This window comes from Lepidochelys kempii, chromosome 17, assembly GCF_965140265.1.
Source record: "Lepidochelys kempii isolate rLepKem1 chromosome 17, rLepKem1.hap2, whole genome shotgun sequence".
NCBI classification, from domain to species: domain Eukaryota; kingdom Metazoa; phylum Chordata; order Testudines; family Cheloniidae; genus Lepidochelys; species Lepidochelys kempii.
The window spans coordinates 2424744-2444808 of record NC_133272.1 but is presented as its reverse complement, the minus strand read 5'-3'; the positions used below and the strand labels follow the sequence as shown (position 1 = coordinate 2444808).

The 20065-nt window shown below is 68.6% G+C and overlaps 1 protein-coding gene across 3 annotated transcripts; it reads left to right on the top strand.

Moving 5' to 3' along the window:
• The first annotated feature begins 778 nt into the window (after window positions 1–778).
• Window positions 779–18528, top strand: CORO6 (coronin 6). Of its 3 annotated transcripts, XM_073315239.1 has the most exons (12): window positions 779–935; window positions 4517–4716; window positions 8657–8779; window positions 10314–10443; window positions 10524–10705; window positions 11546–11665; window positions 12287–12406; window positions 13541–13645; window positions 14112–14257; window positions 14648–14705; window positions 17385–17612; window positions 18301–18528. In XM_073315239.1, the coding sequence occupies exons 2-12, from the start codon at window positions 4519–4521 to the stop codon at window positions 18421–18423; spliced, it is 1533 nt and encodes a 510-aa protein (XP_073171340.1). In that variant the 5' UTR covers window positions 779–935; window positions 4517–4518; the 3' UTR covers window positions 18424–18528. The 3 variants fall into 3 exon arrangements, with proteins under 3 accessions (XP_073171340.1, XP_073171342.1, XP_073171341.1); XM_073315241.1 differs by lacking the exon at window positions 11546–11665 and having other exon boundaries at window positions 780–935; XM_073315240.1 differs by lacking the exon at window positions 12287–12406 and having other exon boundaries at window positions 783–935.
• Window positions 18529–20065: the final 1537 nt, after the last annotated feature.

Sequence of the window (20065 nt, the reverse complement as noted above, 5' to 3'; positions counted from 1 at the left end):
GGGGAGCTGGAGGGGGGAGCCCTTTCCCTGGGGCTGGGGGGGCTCGGGGGGGAGCTGGAGGGGGGAGCCCTTTCCCTGGGGCTCGGTGGGGGAGCCCTTTCCCTGGGGCTGGGGGGGCTCGGGGGGGAGCTGGAGGGGGGAGCCCTTTCCCTGGGGCTGGGGGGGCTCGGGGGGGGAGCTGGAGGGGGGAGCCCTTTCCCTGGGGCTCGGTGGGGGAGCCCTTTCCCTGGGGCTGGGGGGGCTCGGGGGGGGAGCTGGAGGGGGGAGCCCTTTCCCTGGGGCTCGGTGGGGGAGCCCTTTCCCTGGGGCTGGGGGGGCTCGGGGGGGGAGCTGGAGGGGGGAGCCCTTTCCCTGGGGCTCGGTGGGGGAGCCCTTTCCCTGGGGCTGGGGGGGCTCGGGGGGGAGCTGGAGGGGGGAGCCCTTTCCCTGGGGCTCGGTGGGGAGCAGCCCTTTCCCTGGGGCTGGGGGGGCTCGGGGGGGGAGCTGGAGGGGGGAGCCCTTTCCCTGGGGCTCGGTGGGGGAGCCCTTTCCCTGGGGCTGGGGGGGCTCGGGGGGGGAGCTGGAGGGGGGAGCCCTTTCCCTGGGGCTCGGTGGGGGAGCCCTTTCCCTGGGGCTGGGGGGGCTCGGGGGGGGAGCTGGAGGGGGGAGCCCTTTCCCTGGGGCTCGGTGGGGAGCAGCCCTTTCCCTGGGGCAGCAGCTGGTGCCCAGCCGGCCCCTCCCCGCCGGGGCTCTGCCCGGCCCCCCCGCGCCAGCCCCGCAGCTGTCGGCTCCCCGAGCCCGGCCGCACGTGGCTGGCAGCAGCTGCCGCGGGCTGGGCCGGCTGGAGCCGCACGAAGCGCTTCGTCCATTTCCGCCCGGAGCCCGAGACGAGCCGCCCCGGCGGGCTGCAGCCGAGCTCGCCCCGCACGGCCCCGCACCGCGCCGCCCCGGAGCAGGTGAGAGGGGCCCCGGCCCGCGCCCGCCCCATGGGGCCGGGCAGCTGCTGCTGGGCTGGGGGTGGGGGGGGCTGCCAGCCGGTACCCGGGCAGCCCGGCTGGGTGGGGGGGCTCGGCCCGGCTCGGCCCGGCTCGGCTCGGCTCGGCCCGGCTCGCGGGGTCCCCGTGCGGACGGTCCGGGGCCCCCCCCGCAGGCCCGGGCTGGCGGAGACGTGTCTATATTAGGACAGTGACCCTGGCTCGTCCCCCGCCGCAGCGTCTCCTCCTCCAGCTGCTGCGGCGTCCGGGCTGAGCGGGGCCCGCAGAGGGTCCCCGGGGCGCGGGGAGGGCGCGGGACCCCGGGCTGCGGAGCTGCCCAGGGCCCCTTTCCTGGGGGCAGGCGGGGCTTTGCCGTCGGGACTGAACTGGGAGCAGGGCAGATAATCACCGACGTGCCCCCCCCATCCTGCCGGGCCCCGCGGGGGCGGGCGCAGGAGGTGCCGTGTGTGGTGGGGATGCCAGGGGCGCAGGGCTGGCGGGGGGGTGGCTGGTGCTGGGACTGTGCCCCCCCCCAGCGGTGTCTGTAGGATGTCGGCGCGTGGGCAGGCGCGGCCCCCGGGTGCCATGCGGCCGGTGTGGCCCTTGGGTCCTGTGCTCGGTGCGGAGGGAGGGAGGCTGGCTGGGCTGCGAGCTGGGGGTGACCCCAGAGTCCCGCACGCTGCACTGGGGGGGGCAGAGCAGAGCCCCCCCCACAGCTCTGCAGCCCCAGCCTTGCGTAGGGTGAGGTGCCCCTTCAGCCTAGGTCCGGGGGGGCCGAGCCTGGGGTAAAGATGGGCATGATTCCCCCTGGCCCAGGCCTGTGCAGGCCACTCGCCCCAGTGCTGACAGGAGAATGAATGAACCGCTGGGCCAAAGGGCACGTGCAGCTGGGACCTGGGTTTAATTCCTGGCCCTGCCACTGGCCTGATGGGTGACCCTGGGCAAGTCGCGTCCCTTCCCTTGCCTCAGTTTCCCCACCTGCGAAGTGGGGGCGACGTGGGGCAACGCGCGGCACTAGGAGCTTGCGGAAGGCTGAGCGTTCGTTATCTGGTCTAACGTGGCTCAGCGTCCCTGGGAGGTTTATTCCTCTGGGCACTGAGTGGAGTGCAGGGGATGGGAAGGGGGCCAGGCAGAGAGCCCCAGCGCAGCGTGACAGGCCAGGGGCTGAGAGCAATGTCCGATTTCATGGCTGCCCCTAGCCCGGGGTTCGGCCGGCTGCATGGATTAGTCTTGGCGGAGAACATCAGCCCCCCAGAGGAAGCAGCGTTCAGGGGGGCAGGTGGATGGACACTGCCCCGTGTGGGGCCATGCTGGACTGGGTATGCCAGCTTCCCACGGAGCCCAGCAACAGCCTGGCAGCAGATGGCTTCCAGGGAATCCTGGTTCCCTCCTTCCCTCGGGGATGGGATGTGGCTAAGCAGCCAGGCCTGGCAAAGCCATGGCAGGCCATGAGGAGGGCCAGGCGGGCGAGCACGCTGGCACGCCAAGGCAGACTCACGCAGAAAGACCACCCCTTAGGTTGCCCTCCCCCCGTTTTGTACCATCTTCTGCCCTTGGCAGTCCCTGTTGTGTTTGGTTACGTGGCGGTCGCACCCAGAGACCGCCTGTGCCAGGCGCGGTACGAACACAGCCCAGACAGCTTACAGGCGAGTGGCCACCTTCCCAGCCCTTTCAGCCCCCCACCATGGGAGCCAGTGGCCCCTGTAGCCCCAGGCCACTGCATATCTCAGGTGCCCCCTGCCCTGCTCTGCAGGGCTCACCCTCATCACCACAGTGTCCGAGCGCTGTCCAGTGACAGCCCGTGGTTCCTTCTTTCTCTTCTTCTCCCCAGGGAGAGAGCTGTGTGAGCGGCGGAGCAGCCTGTTCCTCCCCTCCAGTACGGCCCCCCTGCTCTGGGTTTGTGTCAGAGAAGGACGGTGGGAGCAGGGCCCCTGGGGAGGTTTGGGGTGGCCCTGAGTTCCTGGGGGGTTGTTCCGCGGTCTGGGACCGGCCCCACAGGACGCTCTGTTTGCTGCCCAGCCGGGGTCTGCCCCGGTGGTAGAAAGTTCCACGGGCCCGAGGGCTGGAGTTACGGACCTCAGTGCCCAGCCCGGAGCCGTAGGCCCTTCTAGGTACGCTGAGCCCAGGCCGCGGAGCACCTCGAAATCGGGCCCGAGACCCTGCCCTTAACTCTCTTCTACGGGAGGCCAGTTATAGGGGCCAGCCTCTACTTTTCCCCACGGGTGCTCCACCCTGAGGCCCTGCCCCCACTCCACCCCTTCCTCCAAGGCCCCACCCTTGTTCCACCTCTTCCCTCCCCCTCAGTCCTGCCCTCACTCCTTTCCCTCCCCGAGGCCCTCACCCGCTCACTCCTCTCCGCCCTCCCCCAAGTCCGGCTGGTGGGTGCTGAGCACCCAGTACTTTGTTTCCTTGGGTGCTCCAGCCCCGAGGAGGCCAGCGCAGGACCATGCGCTTGCAGCAGCTGGTGTTGCTGAGGAGACATGCTGCCTTCCAACACCACGGTGCTGCTGACGCTTCCCACCAGGGGGCAGCGTTGGGGACCCCCAGGGAATGGCTCGGGGGGCAGCATTGTCACTTTCACAGTTGCCAGGATGGCGGTGATGCTCTGCGGCTGCATCCACCCAGACAAGGGAGGCCCCCCCCCGGCCATGTCCCTGGGCTTTTCGGACGAGAACTCTTGGGGTGGGAAACCATCTACCCACCACTCACATGCAGCCACCTCTGAAGGCTAATGTGGTGGCTGTTTAATGCCTACACAGCAATGCTGCCAGCAGTTTGGGGAAGGAAGGGATGCAAAATCTCTGATCCAACAGGCTGTGGGGGGCCTGGTGGTAGGGAGTCTGAATGGAATTGCCTGACCAGGACTGGGGTATGGTCAGGGCAGTGGCCGTGGGACCATGGGGGCGATGGGCTGACCCAGGGCAGTAGGGATCCAGAGCCCTGTAGGCCCATGGGGCTGCACCTGCTCTCTGGGCTGGGCTCCGTCCCTCCGCTCTGTCCTAGGAGAGAGGATGGGGTCAGGGGAAGCAGAGCTCCGCAAGCCTGAGGAGGGATGCTCCCTGCTCCCTTTTGCCTGGCTCCCCAGCATCTCTCTCAGTTCCAGGTGTTGCCTCTGCTGGTCTTCTAATGGAGGCGCGGTGCTGCAGCTAAGGGTTCTTGCAGAGCTCCTGCTGCAGCTGGGATGGGGGGCTGGCACTTTGGGAACTCCCTGCTGCAGGCTGCCTCCCAGCACCTGCTCTGTGGGGTGGGCCCTGGCATGGGGCACAGACACCAAGCAGCCTCTTCACCCCGCTCACTTGCTGTCACCAGCCAGATCCTCTGAGGTGCCTGGGGAGGGGAGAGGTTGGAATCCACATTCAGAGAGAGCTCCTCTCATGGGCCCCCAATCAGCTCCCCTGCTAGTCCGGCCCTGGGCTCCCCCACAGCTCTGCTGGGCTGGAGCCCGCAGGGGCCTGCTGTGTCCTGGGGACTCGAGGCCGGTGGATGGCTGGGGAGGCCAGGCAGGGAGAGGAGTGATGGTGCTGGGGGCCTGCTCCCTCGCTGATCCCCTCATCTCCCGCCAGCCATGAGCCGCAGGGTGGTACGCCAGAGTAAGTTCCGGCACGTCTTCGGGCAGCCGGTGAAGGCCGACCAGATGTACGAGGACATCCGGGTGTCCAAGGTGACATGGGACAGCTCCTTCTGCGCTGTCAACCCCAAGTTCGTGGCCATCATCGTGGAGTCTGGCGGCGGAGGGGCCTTCATGGTGCTGCCCTTGGCCAAGGTGAGTGAGTGGCTGGTGTGGCCAGGCCAGGAGTGGGCAGGGGGTGGGCTCACCCGGCGGCTTGCTGGGCTCCCCGCAGTGGGGCGCTGGTGGAGAAGGCTGGGTGCTGTGTAATGCTCCGGGCTGCTGGGGGGAGGGGCACGGCAGCCGCCAGGGCCCGTGGGGGGCAGGCCGGGGGGGCTGCCCCAGGCGGGACGTGTTTCCTGTGCAGAGCCCCAGCCTGCGTGGTGGCCCCTGGCTGGCAGAGCCAAGCAGCAGCAGCAGGGCAGGGAGAAGGGAGCGGTGAGTTCCCTCTCTGCATGGCAGCCGGGCTCGTGAGTCCAGCTGGCCTGGCTGGGGGCGGTGCCGGGTTTGGGGGGCATCTGCCAGCCCCTCCCCCAGGCCGGCACGCGGGAGCAGCTGCCAGGCCTTTGTTGCAGTCTCGGGCCTGGAGCTGGGAGCATCCTTGCGCGTCGCCATGGCGATGGGGCTGGGTTGGTCTGAGTCCCCATCGTGGGCTGCCCGCTTCTCCGGCCGTCCTGCCCTGGCCTCCCCCAAGCGCTGGCACGGGGCAGCCGGCCGGGCGGGGAGCTGGGCAGGCTCAGGAAACTTGGTGACTCCTGGACCCTGTCCCGGGGGCCTGGGGCTGTGGGGCCATGGCCGGGAGAGCACAGCCCAGCTCCCAGCCCCACGTTGCCAGGACTGGGCCGGGTTGATGGGCCGTGTGTGGGGCTCGTTAGGGGCCCACAGCAGAGCCTGGCTGTGGGGTTTTCTCTACGCGGCCCGTGGGTGGGTTCTACCCTCACCCCTGTGGCACGAGCTCGCAGGCAGAGGGGAGTTAGCAACTGGGCACCTGGCTCTGATGCTGGGGACAGCCTGGCCACGCTGCCCGAGGGCAGCTCCTTTCAGGCAGCAGCTGCCGCAAGCGGGGTTTGTTAGCGAGGGAACCCCCCGCCTCCCCACAGCACATGGGGCAGCTCTCGAGGAGCCAGCGGGCAGGAGCTGCCATGCTGTGGGGCGCCTGTAGGTCCCCTCCAAGAGCACGGTGCCCTTTCCCAGCCAGCCACTCTGAACCCCTCGTGCCTTGCCGGTGGGCTCGGGCCCCGCACCTCTGGGTGCAGACTCGGCCGTTGGAGAGTGACTGGCCCTGGCAGGGCATGCTGCCCCGGGGGCGTGAATGGGCGCTGGAGTGGGTAGCAGCAGGAGGGCTGGGTGACTGGCACACAGCGCCAGGGGCTGCTCAGGGAATCCATCAGGGCTCTGGGGACTGGCTTGTTCTGCAGCTGTAGAGGGAGGTGTGTGTGACCTGCCCTGGGAGGGGGGTGCCTCCCGCCCCAGGGTCCGAAAGCTCCATGGCTCTCGTAGCCAGCCCCGGTTCGGGCACCACGAGCGAGCAGGCAGGAGCTGCCGGTGAGTCAAGAGGGCTGGGGAGGTGCATCCCGTGCTGCCTTCCTCCTGGGGGGGTTGGGGGGAGCAGCCCGGAAGCCTGGCTGGGAGACAGGAGGAGGAGCAGAGAGGGTGGGGCAGGACTTTGGGCCCCCTGCCCAGCTCCTGCTAGCCCTCGAGCAATGCTGGGGGCAGCCAGACTGCAACAGGGCCTGTCAGTGGGGCAGGTGGGTGACCTACTGCTGGGAGTGGGCATCGGGCTAAGCAGCGGGGCTATAGAACGGGGCCCAATCCTGCCCTGGCCCTGAGCGTCGGGGTCTGTCCCAGCAGTTCTGGGATATTTTACTCTGGTAAGATCATTGTCCTGCTCCTGCTGCCCCCCGCCTCCCCGGGCTACAAGCTTCTCTCAGCTCCTGGGCTCTGGCCATCATCCTCTCTCACTCCATCCTGTCTGGTCCCCAGCACTGCCCCATCCACCTGCCTGTCCCCTGCCTCTGGGCCCACTCCCCTCCGCCCCCTCCTGTGCTCACCAGCCTTTCTGGGCATTGGGGATTCCATTCACCAGCACCCGCAGGTCGTGACCTTGACCGGGCTCCCCCCACCCACGCCGGGCTGCCCGTGGCCAGGCGGGCTCCGGGCAGAGATGGATTGGAGCAGTTGTCCGGCGCGGGGAGGCTGTGCTCACAATAACGTGTGACTCATACCAGGAACAATCGAGCGGACAGCAGGAAACCACGGGGTCACTCTTTCCACAGCTCGAGTTTCCAGCTGGACAGCGCTGCCCTGGTGTGTGCAGCTCACTGGCCAGGGGAGGGGCTGGGGCTGTGCCCTACAGCAGAGGGGGGGCACAGGAAGGGGCAGGTGGGTCAGAGCCTGCTTGTGGGGGGCTCCTTCCTAAGGCTTAGTGAGGGGACAGGACATGGTGAGTCAGTGCCAGAGCTGGGCTTAGAACCCAGGAGTCCTGAGTCCAAACCTCCGCCCGCTCTGACCGGAGAAGACACTGTAGGGCTGTTCCATGGGAGGAGGTGTGGCCTGCTGGGGACTGTCAGTCCAGACCTCTGGGTACCATTTCCAGTTCTGCTACTGACTCACTGCAGGGCCTTGGGGAAGACCTGTCCCCTGCCTCGTGCCTCAGTTTCCCCTCTGTGCAGTGGGAGTGATGCTGCTTCAAGCAGCGCTCTGAGATCTGCGGGCTGAGAAGGAGCTGTGGCCAGGCAAGATGGGGGCTGGCTCTGAGTGACAAACCTGGGCCTGCCCTGTGGGAGCTGGGTGCCCCTGTCTGCCTGGGGTCAGTGCCAGGGGGCGAGGGAATTGGGGGTCGGTGAGTGTATAGGAGATGCTAGGGGAGGGCCCTGCAGGTCTCCCCCTCCCCCGCACAGAGGGTGATGTTACTGACCCAGTGCAGCTTGGCTGGCTGGCAGGAGGGGCGCTGGGGAGCTGGGGTGGGGTCCTTGGCTTTTTTGGAGCATGCATGAGAGCCTCTCCCAGCTAGGTGCCTGCACCCACCCCAGGCCCTGGTGGGAGAGAGCCTGAGAGAGGATGGCACAGGGGTGTGTGTCAAATTGACCCCACCCCCTCCTGCCCGCACGTTCTGCTGGCACGGCGGGGAGCAGCTCCGCCGACGCTCTCGGGGTCATGTGACGTCAGAGCTGCTGGGGCCGGATCCATTCACTCTGCCTAGGCCGGAGCGATTTGGACTCTGCGGAGTGGCACTCCGCTGCCCGCCTCTCCAGGGCCCTGTGTCCCCTCTCCGCCCTGCTCCTGCCACGGGGTGACTGGCACTGGGGTGAGGCTGGCCCGGGACTAGACCCCGCCCGCCCTTGTGCGCCCATCGCCATCTCCCCACGCTCTGCCCGGTCCCTGCATGTGAGCGGGCGCGGGGCTGAGAAGGGGACCCAGGAGTCCTGCCTCCCAGTGTGGTCTCTGCCCAGTGCCCATGCCACCCGCTAGCTGCTCCCCAGGGAGGTAGGGCCTGGGGTGTGTGTCAGACGCTCCTGCTGACAGCAGTTGTCTAGAGTCAACTGGGCACTGCGGGAGGGAAGCCAGAGGGGTGCAGGGCACTGCCGGTCTCAGCCTGCCCGGGGGTGAGCCCTCCTTGTGCTCTGCCTGGCCCTGGGGAAGAGGGAGACTCAGGCTGCGGGGCCCAGCCAGGCCCTGGCCCCTCTGCTGAGGGCGCTACCAGGGAGGGGTGGTTAGTGCCGAGGACACTAGTCGTGTGGGGATGTGGGCACCTGTCCCACTGGGATCTGTGTTGACACCCCCCACCCCACTGGAGCCCCCCTCCCCTCGGCGAGTCCAGGAGCCGGCCCAGGGCATGGTGAGGGGGCCAAGGTACTGCAGCCGGTATCCTGGCATGGGGAGGAGGCTGTGCTCCGCCCACCCGCCGTCAGGTCCCTCTGCCCAGCGCTGGCTGCCCATAGACGTGGCCCCAGGTACCGGCAGCTGGGGGGCCGGGAAGCTCGGTGCTCCTCACAGGCGGGGCAGAGCGCGATGGGGCACTGGCTGTGGGGCAGGGGCGGGAGGCACAGGGCGCTGCCAGCTGGCCCCAGCTCACTGCCCTGCCTGTGTGTTCCAGACAGGGCGCGTGGATAAGAACCATCCTTTGGTGACTGGGCACACGGCACCCGTGCTGGACATCGACTGGTGCCCTCACAATGACAACGTCATCGCCAGTGCCTCCGAGGACACCACGGTCATGGTATGGGGGCCGGGGGCTGAGCTCAGGGCCTCTCACGGGGTAGGGGCCTTGGGGGGAAATGGGGAGCATGGGCTGCGGGGACGGTACTGGAGGGGAGGGGAGGGTGCTGTGGGGGGTGACAAGGTTGGTTTCGGGGGCTGAGGGGTGAATGCATTGGAGAGTTGCTGCAGAAATGTGCATGTGAGGCTGCTGCCGTGGGGGGGCTGCATTGGGGGCCAGGTGGCTGGGGGGGCTGCAGAAAGGGGGGTTGGGGGGCTGCAGCGAGGGCCAGGTGGCTGGGAGAGGCTGCAGCAAGGGCCAGGTGGCTGGGTGGGGCTGCAGCAAGGAGGGCTGGGGGCCTGCAGCGAGGGCCAGGTGGCTGGGGGGGGCTGCAGCAAGGAGGGCTGGGGGCCTGCAGCGAGGGCCAGGTGGGTGGGTGGGGCTGCAGCAAGGGGGGCTGGGGGGCTGCAGCGAGGGCCAGGTGGCTGGGAGGGGCTGCAGCAAGGGGGGCTGGGGGGCTGCAGCGAGGGCCAGGTGGCTGGAGGGGCCGCAGCGAGGGGGGCTGGGGGGCTGCAGCGAGGGCCAGGTGGCTGGAGGGGCCGCGGTGAGGGGGGCTGGGGGGCTGCAGTGGGGCCAGGTGGCTGGGGGGGCTGCAGCAAGGGGGGCTGGGGGGCTGCATTGGGGGCCAGATGGCTGGGGGGGCTGCAACAAGGGGGGATGGGGGGCTGCAGTGGGGCCAGGTGGCTGGGGGGGCAGTGCTCTGGCTCAGCGCTGTTCCTTTTGAAATCACTGGAAGTGTGGGGGCTATTTTTAGTCAGGTGGCACGTGGCTGGCTGGTGCCTGCCGGTGTGGGGGATGCGGCGCTCCCTGCCTGACTCAGCACCTAAGAATAGCCACATGGGAGGCCGTGCTGGGGCAGGGAGAAGATCCGGGGGGGGGCCAGTGCAGCACCCGCTGCTTGGGGGGCTGTGGCTCCCCCTTGTCTCTAGCAGGCGGCCGCGGGGGTGGCAGAAGACCTCCTAGTGCAGCCAGCCGTTCCTGGGGGCGTCTGGTTGCACGGGGGTGGCAGGGGCAGCCGGAAATGGGAGACCCACGGGCTCCTCAGACAGGCCAGGCTGGGATCCAGCCCTTGTCGCCCCAACACCCCAGGGCAATGCTAGTGAGGGGCTGTCCCTGGGGGGCCTGCCCCCGCTGCAGTGTGCAGCAAGGCCGGTCCCTGGTTTCCTACCCCATGTGCTCCTGTTCCCTTTCACAGCGAGGGAGGGAGGGGGAGGACGACGGGCAGGTTGTGGGGGCCCCAGGCCAGTGTCTTTAGGGGCCCGGAGAGCCTCAGGCATGGTTCCCTCTCTCCACAGCTGCCCGGGGCAGGGTGACATGCCAGAGGATTAAGGGAGAAGTTAATTGGCTCTGGGGCTCTTAGCCGCTTACAGCTCCTGAGCCCATAAATGTCATAGCGTCGTTGACCCCGCAGGCCCCTGGGTGCCCCTCCCCGCACCTGGCTCTGACCCCCGCGGAGAGGGCAGCCTCACCGCCACTCACTCTCCCTGCTCCCCAGGTCTGGCAGATCCCCGACTACGTGCCCACGCGGAACATCACGGAGCCCATCGTCACACTGGAGGGGCACTCCAAGAGAGTGGGCATCATCACGTGGCACCCCACGGCTCGCAATGTGCTGCTCAGCGCAGGTAAGGCCCCCAGGGTGCCCGGGCTGCAGCCCTCGGGCTGGGCGCAGCCCCCAAGTGACGCCCGTCCCGCCCGTCCCCAGGCGGAGACAACCTGCTGATCCTGTGGGACGTGGGCACGGGCGAGGTGCTGCTGACGCTGGACGACATGCACGGCGACCTCATCTACAACGTGGGCTGGAACCGCACCGGCAGCCTGCTCGTCACCACCTGCAAGGACAAGCACGTGCGCATCATCGACCCCCGCAAGCAGCAGGTGGTGACGGTGAGTCCTCAGCACCCCCGGGCAGCGGGCATGGAGCCGGGCAGCGGGCATGGAGCCGGGCCCCTCGCACGCTGCTGCTGCTGGGAGCAACACCGTGTCCGTGGGGCGCCCCACGCTCTGAGCAACCTGTGCCTCTCCCCTCCTTGCCCGCCCCACGTGTTCTCCTCTGGGAGCTGGAGCCGGCCTGCTGTCCTGGTGTCTCAGCTTCCCCCCTCAGCGCCCCTCTCCCCAGGGGAGCATGGCTGTGCCGTGCAGTTACTCCATGTCCCAGCAGGCTGGCTCCACGCCTTGCCCACAGCTCCCTCCCTCCCTCGGCGCTGAGTGCTAACGCCCAGCTGTGCCCGCCTGTAACCGTGCATGGCACCAGCTCTGCATGATCGCACCCAGGCCCTGCACAGCCGGAGCACTGGCCCTGAGCCCCATGGCCGAGGGCATCTTGGACCGGCTGGTCTCGGGGCTCAAGAGCAGGGCACCAGCTCCCGGCTGCTACGGGCTGATGACTTGCAGGGGGCAGGATGGATGCCCACAGCTGGCAGGCTCAGCCCAGAGGCAGAGCACGGAGACCCCTCTTGTCGTAGAGGGCAGGACCAGGTGGCAAAGATCCCCCTGCCACTGCCTTGTCCGTGCCCTCTGTGGGGATTAGAGCCCATCCAGTCCTGCCACCCCAGCAGGACCCACTGCCCAGCTCATGGCTGGGGTTTGTTCAGTGTCTGCTCCATTTGGGCTGAGGGGGTGAGGGGGAAGGCCGTGCCACGCTCCCTGCATGCGGGGGCTCACCTCGGACTAACAGCTTGGTGTGTGCCTGTGTTTTGGTTGTAACCCTCTAACCGCCGGTGCCAGGAGAAAGTCAAGCCGCATGAAGGTGCCCGCCCCATCAGAGCCATCTTCATGGCCGATGGCAAGATCTTCACCACAGGCTTCAGCAAGATGAGTGAGCGGCAGCTGGCGCTCTGGGACCTGGTAGGAGAAGGCGATTGCTGCGCGCCCCAGGCCTTGCCCGCCGCTCTTGTCTAGCGTGCCTGTCGGGGCGGCGAGCCGGTGCTCTGCCAGCGAGTGTCTGTGCGTGGTGGAGACAGCTCGGCACGGAGCCTGGGACCCGTTGCTCAGCGTGACAGAGGGAGGCCTTGGCTGGTGTGAACAGGAAATGCCCCAAGCTCCCCCGGGGGGCTCCCCGGTGCCTTAGAAACTGCACCCCGCTCCGGGCCTTGGCCCCATTTCAAATGGTCCAGGCCCTGCAGGGACAGCCCCAGATGCTGCAGTGCTGGGGAGGGCTAGAATGAGAGGGGGGCTCAGAGCAGGGGAGTGGGGTCTGATGGTCAGAGGAGAGGGTGCTAGGTCTCTGGACTCCTGGGTTCTATTTCTGTGGCCGGGGCCGACTCCCTTGCCAGCTCTGCTACAGCGCACCCTAGTGGCTGGGGTAAAGGGGCTGTCCCTGCTGGACACTGCACCGCAGCCTGCCTCTGGTCCTGCTGGGCGTGGGCTCCCCATGCACCGCGCCTGGCTCTCTCTCGCCCCCGCGCTGCGGTCCCAAGGGCGGCGGAGCTGGGCCCCCCCCGGTAACACGCTGCCTGTCTTCCCCAGGAGAGGTTTGCCCCCCACGAAGGAATGAGGCCCATGCGGGCTGTCTTCACGCGGGAAGGACACATCTTTACCACGGGCTTTACCCGCATGAGTCAGCGGGAGCTGGGCTTGTGGGACCCGGTAACACGGCTGCATGGGATGCTCGTCCGGGACTTGGGCATCATCGCCCCGCACACGCATGCCCTATGCTGCCCCGTGGGCAGTGCCCACGCCCCAGAGCCATGGCAGCTGGCCTCTGCGCGCGGGGCAGGAGGGGGCAGGAGGCCCGTTCTCTGCAGGACGGAGGGGGCTAGTCATTAACCCTGTGAGTGCCACACCTGGGACTCAGTGTGGGCAGAGCTCAGGGCCTGCCACGGGTAAGGTTCCTGCATCCCCTGTCAGCGGCCTTCTGGGTTCCCGGGGGAGGGGCTGGCTCCCCCCGTCCCACCCCCACACTGAGCCCTCCCGGCAGATTGGTTTCAGCAGCTGGCAGCTCTGCTCAGGGCAGGCCCAGCTCTTCCGCAAGGCCAGGGGTCAGAGCTGTGGGGTGGGGGACGCAAACCCGGGGGCCTTGGCAGGCAGCAGGGCTGCTCCGAGTGCCAGGGGGCCCGTGGCGGCGGGGGAGGATGCTCATCGGGCGGCATCCGTTTGGAGCAGGGCACCATGCCCCCAAGTCATGGGCGCGGCTGTCCCATCAGGATGATGCCAACTTCCCAGGGCTTGGAGTGATGTGAATTTGCATGGGATGGGGGGAGAGTGGAGGGGCCTAGAACTGCAGTGCATGCTGGGAGTGTGGGGGCACGACTGTCCAGGCGTGGGCTGGGGGGCAGATGCTCCTGGGAGGCGGGTGAGCAGAGACGGCTTGGTCAGGCCAGGGGTCGGGGCACAGATGCTCTGGGGCAGGGGAGGGAGGGCAGGGCCTGTCCTGTGGGGCACTGGGCTGCCCTGCTGCTGTGGAGGGGGGCACTGGGACACAGCTCTGTGGGGCAGGGCCGAGGGGCAGGAGGGTGAATAGCAGAGGCAGGCCAGGGAGGGCAGAGCGGGCTGGCCCCAATGCTGGCTGGCCCCACTGGCTGCCCTCTTTCATGGCTGGGGAGAGATGAAGGGAGAACCGGGCCAGCACCCAAGAGTCAGAGCTGTCCCCTGCTTGGTGCCAGGGGCCTGAAGGGGGTGGGCCTGTCCTGGGCCTGGGTCACTAACGTGTGTGTGTGTGCGTGGCTAACCAGCTCGGGCCGCCCTGTCCCCCCCTCACCCGCGCTCCCTCCGCCCCTGCAGAAGAACTTCGAGGAGCCGATTGCGCTGCAGGAGATGGACACCAGCAATGGGGTGCTGCTCCCCTTCTATGACCCCGACTCCAGCATCGTCTACCTGTGTGGCAAGGTAATACTGCACCAGGCTGGGCCCTGACACAGCCCGGTGCCCCGAGTGGCGGGGGGGGGTTGGGGGCGGGATCCCGGTGCCCCGAGTGGCGGGGGGGGGGGTTGGGGGCGGGATCCCGGTGCCCCGAGTGGCGGGGGGGGGGTTGGGGGCGGGATCCCGGTGCCCCGAGTGGCGGGGGGGGGTTGGGGGCGGGATCCCGGTGCCCCGAGTGGCGGGGGGCGTTGGGGGCAGGGATCCCGGTGCCCCGAGTGGCGGGGGGGGTTGGGGGCGGGATCCCGGTGCCCCGAGTGGCGGGGGGGGGGGGTTGGGGGCGGGATCGGGGCGCGTACCCTGGGCAGATCCCGCACCCAGTGCGCTGCCAGCACTCAGGGCATTACCCCTCCCCGGCGCCATCGGGTCCCTTTTCCTCCCCTGCGGCTGAGCCCCCTCTCCGAGTGCTGATGCCCCCGCCTGTGCCCGCTCACAGGGCGACAGTAGCATCCGCTACTTCGAGATCACGGCCGAGGCGCCCTACGTGCACTATCTGAGTACCTACAGCAGCAAGGAGCCGCAGCGCGGCATGGGCTTCATGCCCAAGCGGGGCCTGGACGTCAGCAAGTGCGAGATTGCCAGGTGAGGGGGTGCCGGGCACGGCTTGCCCTAGCCCCCATGGCATGTGGGGCTGCCGGGGCCCAGACACCCCTGTAGCTACTGCCCACAAGTCCTTGGATCCCTCCCACAGGCCCAGGGCAGCTCGTGGGGGCCCTCAGCTCCTGGGGGTGCCCATAACCCCGAGGGGCCCTGCTGGCGGGGGTGGGGGCTGGACCATGGCACAGACTTGAGGGAGTGGGTGGTGGGCCTCGCTGTGGGAGGGCCAGTCACTGCTCCCTGCCATGGGGGAGGGGGCTGGGCCTTGGGGGGCTCTGGAGGGGAGGCCGGGCCATTGCAAGGGAGTGGGGGCTGGGCCATGGGAAGGTGAGGGGGTCCAGGCCAGGCCTGTAACCACATGCCCCATTTATCCAGGTTCTTCAAGCTGCACGAGCGGAAGTGCGAGCCCATCGTCATGACAGTGCCACGGAAGGTGAGTCCTGGGGGAACCCCTGGCCCCAGCCCCTGTTTCCCTGGGGGCTGCGCCCTAGTGGCCGGGACTCCTGGGACATGGGGCTCCTGGGGCCCTGGACTGGGGAAGGGGCAGGGTAGAGGGGAGCTAGGCTATGGGGCGGGGTAGATGGGGCACAGGGAGGGGCAGGGAAAATGTGGCGCTAGGCTATGGGGCAGGGCAGGTAGATGGGGCGCAGGGAGGAGTGGGATAGCTGTGTCGCTAGGCTATGGGGCGGATCGAGGAGGTGCAGGCAGGGCAGGGTAGCTGTGCCGTTAGGCCGTGGGGCAGGGTAGATGGGGCGCAGGGAGGGCAGGGTAGCTGTGGGGGAGGGTAAATGGGGCACACGGAGGGCAGCGTAGCTGTGGGGCAGGGTAGATGGGGCGCAGGGAGGGCAGAGTAGCTGTGGCGCTAGGCTGTGGGCCGGGGTAGATGGGGCGCAGGCAGGGCGGGGTAGCTGGGGCGTTAGGCCGTGGGACAGGGTAGATGGGGCACAGGGAGAGCAGGGTAGCTCTGGCGCTAGGCTGTGGGGCGGGGTCGAGGGGGCGCAGGCAGGGTAGGGTAGCTGTGGCGTTAGGCCGTGGGGCAGGGTAGGTGGGGCACAAGGAGGGCAGAGTAGCTGTGGGGCAGGATAGGTGGGGCACAGGGAGGGCAGGGTAGCTGTGGGGCAGGGTAGATGAGGCGCAGAGAGGGCAGGGTAGCTCTGGCGCTAGGCTGTGGGGCGGGGTCGAGGGGGCGCAGGCAGGGCAGGGTAACTGTGGTGTTAGTCTGTGGGGCAGGATAGGTGGGGCGCAGGGAGGGCAGGGTAGCTGGGGCGTTAGGCCGTGGGGCAGGGTAGGTGGGGCGCAGGGAGGGCAGGGTAGCTGTGGGGCAGGGTAGGTGGGGCGCAGGGAGGGCAGGGTAGCTGTGGGGCAGGGTAGGTGGGGCACAGGGAGGGCAGGGTAGCTGTGGGGCAGGGTAGATGGGGCGCAGGGAGGGCAGGGTAGCTGTGGCGCTAGGCTGTGGGCCGGGGTCGAGGGGACGCAGGCAGGGCAGGGTAGCTGTGGCGTTAGGCCGTGGGGCAGGGTAGGTGGGGCACAGGGAGGGCAGGGTAGCTCTGGCGCTAGGCCGTGGGGCAGGGTAGGTGGGGCACAGGGAGGGCAGGGTAGCTCTGGCGCTAGGCCATGGGGCAGGGTAGGTGGGGCGCGGGAGGGCAGGGTAGCTGTGGCGTTAGGCCGTGGGGCAGGGTAGGTGGGGCACAGGGAGGGCAGGGTAGCTGTGGGGCAGGGTAGGTGGGGCGCAGGGAGGGCAGGGTAGCTGTGGGGCAGGGTAGATGGGGCACAGGCAGGGCAGGGTAGCTCTGGCGCTAGGCTGTGGGGCAGGGTAGGTGGGGCACAGGGAGGGCAGGGTAGCTGTGGGGCAGGGTAGATGGGGCGCAGGGAGGGCAGGGTAGATGGGGGGCAGGGTAGCTGTGGGGCAGGGTAGGTGGGGCGCAGGGAGGGCAGGGTAGCTGTGGGGCAGGGTAGGTGGGGCACAGGGAGGGCAGGGTAGCTGTGGGGCAGGGTAGGCGGGGTGCAGGGAGGGCAGGGTAGATGGGGCGCAGGGAGGGCAGGGTAGCTGTGGGGCAGGGTAGGTGGGGCACAGGGAGGGCAGGGTAGCTGTGGGGCAGGGTAGGTGGGGTGCAGGGAGGGCAGGGTAGCTGTGGGGCAGGGTAGATGGGGCACAGGGAGGGCAGGGTAGCTCTGGCGCTAGGCTGTGGGGCGGGGTCGAGGGAGGGCAGGGTAGCTGTGGCGTTAGGCCGTGGGGCAGGGTAGGTGGGGCACAGGGAGGGCAGGGTAGCTGTGGGGCAGGGTAGATGGGGCGCAGGGAGGGCAGGGTAGATGGGGCACAGGGAGGGCAGGGTAGCTGTGGGGCAGGGTAGACGGGGCGCAGGGAGGGCAGGGTAGCTGTGGGGCAGGGTAGGTGGGGCGCAGGGAGGGCAGGGTAGCTGTGGGGCAGGGTAGATGGGGCACAGGGAGGGCAGGGTAGCTCTGGCGCTAGGCTGTGGGGCGGGGTCGAGGGAGGGCAGGGTAGCTGTGGCGTTAGGCCGTGGGGCAGGGTAGGTGGGGCACAGGGAGGGCAGGGTAGCTGTGGGGCAGGGTAGATGGGGCGCAGGGAGGGCAGGGTAGATGGGGCACAGGGAGGGCAGGGTAGCTGTGGGGCAGGGTAGATGGGGGGCAGGGTAGCTGTGGGGCAGGGTAGATGGGGCGCAGGGAGGGCAGGGTAGCTGTGGGGCAGTGTAGATGGGGCGCAGGGAAGCTGTGGGGCAGGGTAGGTGGGGCGCAGGGAGGGCAGGGTAGCTGTGGGGCAGGGTAGGTGGGGCGCAGGGAGGGCAGGGTAGCTGTGGGGCAGGGTAGATGGGGTGCAGGGAGGGCAGGGTAGCTGTGGGGCAGGGTAGATGGGGCGCAGGGAGGGCAGGGTAGCTGTGGGGCAGTGTAGATGGGGCGCAGGGAAGCTGTGGGGCAGGGTAGGTGGGGCGCAGGGAGGGCAGGGTAGCTGTGGGGCAGGGTAGGTGGGGCGCAGGGAGGGCAGGGTAGCTCTGGCGCTAGGCTGTGGGGCGGGGTCGAGGGGGCGCGGGGAGGCAGTCCAAGACCTGGGCGCTCCGTGCCACGGCCCCTCACCGGGCCCCTCCGCTCCCCACAGTCAGACCTGTTCCAGGACGACCTGTACCCCGACACGCCCGGCCCCGAGCCGGCTCTGGAGGCGGCCGAGTGGCTGGCGGGGAAGGACGCGGCGCCCATCCTCGTCTCGCTGCGGGATGGCTACACGCCTGTCAAGAACCGCGAGCTCAAGGTCACCAGGAAGAACATCCTGGACAAACCTCCCGTGGGGCCGTGCCGCAGCCACTCCACCTGCGACGCCAATTTCTCGGTGAGTGCCCGAGCGCCCCTGCCCTCGGGCCTGCCCACCCCCCGCCAGGCTCACCCGGGACTGCAGGCAGGTGCCCAGCTGCCAGCCTCCCCCAGGGACGCTCCTTCTGACCCCTCCTGGCTCGGGCGGGAGGGGGCAAGGCAGGCCTGGCCCGGGTCCCTTGCACTCGGCTGCTGCAGAGCCAGGCACACACTCGGGCAGCGGGGGGTCTTGGCTTCCCTCTAGCATCTGAACGGCGCAGGGGGATAAGAGTCTACTATAGCTGCTGGCTGCTGCAGTCACTGCTTAAGTCTGGGGCTCAGGTTCCTGCCCTGCCAGGGACCGAGCAGGGGGCAGTTGCACCAGGAGCGTCTCTTCTGCGCTGCGTGGGATGTGACACAGCCGCTGATTCTTGCCTCGTTTAGCTGGATGGGCAGGGGTTTGCCATGGAATTTCTCTTTCGCCTGGTGACGGCCCCTCTCTGGGACCCTCCTTGCCGGAGTGGGGAGCCATGGGGGCACTGCCATGGGCCTGGCAGCTTGGCTTGGGGCTCGGGCGGCTCTGGAGCCCTGGGGAAGGGGCCGCGATGCCCACCTGCGCAGCTCAGATTAGGATGAGATTGTGGTAACTGGCTGGGGGTGGGAGAGAAGGACCGGGGCCCCCCCAGCGGCCCCACCTCTGACCCTTGCCCCTGCTCGTCCCCTTGCAGCGGCCCAGTCTGGAGGATCTGCTGGAGGAGATCCGATCCCTGCGACACACCGTACAAGCGCAGGAGAAGCGCATCTCTGACCTGGAGAACAAACTCTGCAAATTCACCAACGGCACGGCCTAGCGGCCCCTGTGCCATGGCCGTCACGCCGGGCTGGGCGGGCAGGGCGCCAGCCCCCAGCGGACCCAGCCTTACTTAAAGGATTAAAACCAACCCCCCAGAGGAGGAGCTGGGAGACGTGTTTTTTACCCTGGCCCCGGAGCTTCGGGCAGGCTCCCCCGCAGCAGGCCTCAGCCCCGGCCCCAGGGGCAGTCTGCAGAGGAACCCAGCTGGTGACGGCAGTGGATTGCGGGGCTCTAGGGGCTGCTCCCTGGGGCCTCTGCTGGCAAGAGACACTGACCCCCCCTCCCTCCCTGGCTGACACTGATCCCTTGTGTGGGGAAGCCTCCTGCCGGGCTGGGGCCATGGGGGCAGAGGGGACGGACCCCATGCTCCAGGGGAGGGGGAGGTGTGTGTTTGGAATGTGCTATCTCTGCCCCTTCCCCAGCCAGGTCAAGGGGGTGGCAGCAGGTGGTTACGTGGGTTAGAGAGGGGGTTCTGTGGCTAGCTCAGCAGAGCCCAGCCTTATGGGCAAACCCTCATCACTTGCACTGTGGGGGCTTGCTGGGCATGGGCTGGGGCATGTCCTCCCCCAGGCCTGCTGCCTGGCCCTCCCCGGCCGGGCCCCCATCCCCTAGGCCCCCTGCCCTGCCCTCTTTTGCCTGGTCCTCCTCCCCCAGGCCCTGGGCCCCCTGACATCGACTGGCCTGGGGAGCTGGTCTGTAGCCTAGAGGGCTGTTTGCGGCGAGCCCCCATCTTCCCACTCAGCCGCGTTAGTGGGAAAGTTGTGGGGACCTTTCCAGCCAACAGCCTCAGCACACGGCCCTGGCGCGTGTGCAGTGGGGAATCACGCCAGGCGATGGGCACCGCATGGGACAGGAGCCCAGGCAGTTGGCATGAGGGCCCCTTTCCTTGGTCCACCCTTTCCCTGAGCCCTGGCAGCCGGCCCCTCCCAGTGCACACTGAATGGTCGGGGTGCCAGGGCAAGGCTGGGCTCTCGGGAGGGCATCGCTCAGGCCTGCTGCCATGGCGTGCAGCACACAATGGGTTCAGGGAATCCCCCCCAGGCCTGGACCAGCGGGTACTGAACTGGGCTCAAAGCAGAGGGGACAGGAGGGCTGCAGAAGGCCCCCCCAGCCCAGCCTGCCCCATCCATGCAGGGCACCTGGGGAGCTGCACCCTGCCCAGCCCCGCCAGGGTTACACGTGTGGGTCAGCCTGGGTCCCCATTGGTGAGGTGCCCATAAGCAGCAACCTGGCCCTGACTCTGCTCTCCCTGCTGATGGGGCAGGCCAGCTAATGAACCAGGATTTTCTTGGCCCTGGGGGCTGGGTGTTGCCTGCAGGTTCCTGGCCCCCTGGTATTGTACCTGTCCCTCAGCAATAAATGGCTGCATTCTCCTACCCTGGTGTGGGGAGTGTGAGCACTGGGGGGCCGGGTGACCCCAGGGATCCCAGCACAGCACCAGCCACCCCACCAGCACTGAGCCCTGCCCTACATGCCAGGCTGTGTGCCAGCTTGCTAGTGGGTGACTCTCGGGGCAGGGTCTAGCCCAGCACCCCCCCGAGCTGCCTGCAGTGGGGAGATGGCTGGCCAGATGGGGATGTGCATGCAGCCAGCCCCCCTGGATGTCCCCACCACCACCACCCCCTAGGCAGCAGCTGAGG

What these genes read in the sequence shown, in the direction of transcription:
- CORO6 (XM_073315239.1), top strand. Translation starts at nt 4,519, where the DNA reads ATGAGCCGCAGGGTGGTACGCCAGAGTAAGTTCCGGCACGTCTTCGGG. An exon ending in TCATGACAGTGCCACGGAAG is followed by an intron (nt 14,706 to 17,384) that starts GTGAGTCCTGGG and finishes CGCTCCCCACAG; the next exon opens with TCAGACCTGTTCCAGGACGA. An exon ending in CCTGCGACGCCAATTTCTCG is followed by an intron (nt 17,613 to 18,300) that starts GTGAGTGCCCGA and finishes GTCCCCTTGCAG; the next exon opens with CGGCCCAGTCTGGAGGATCT.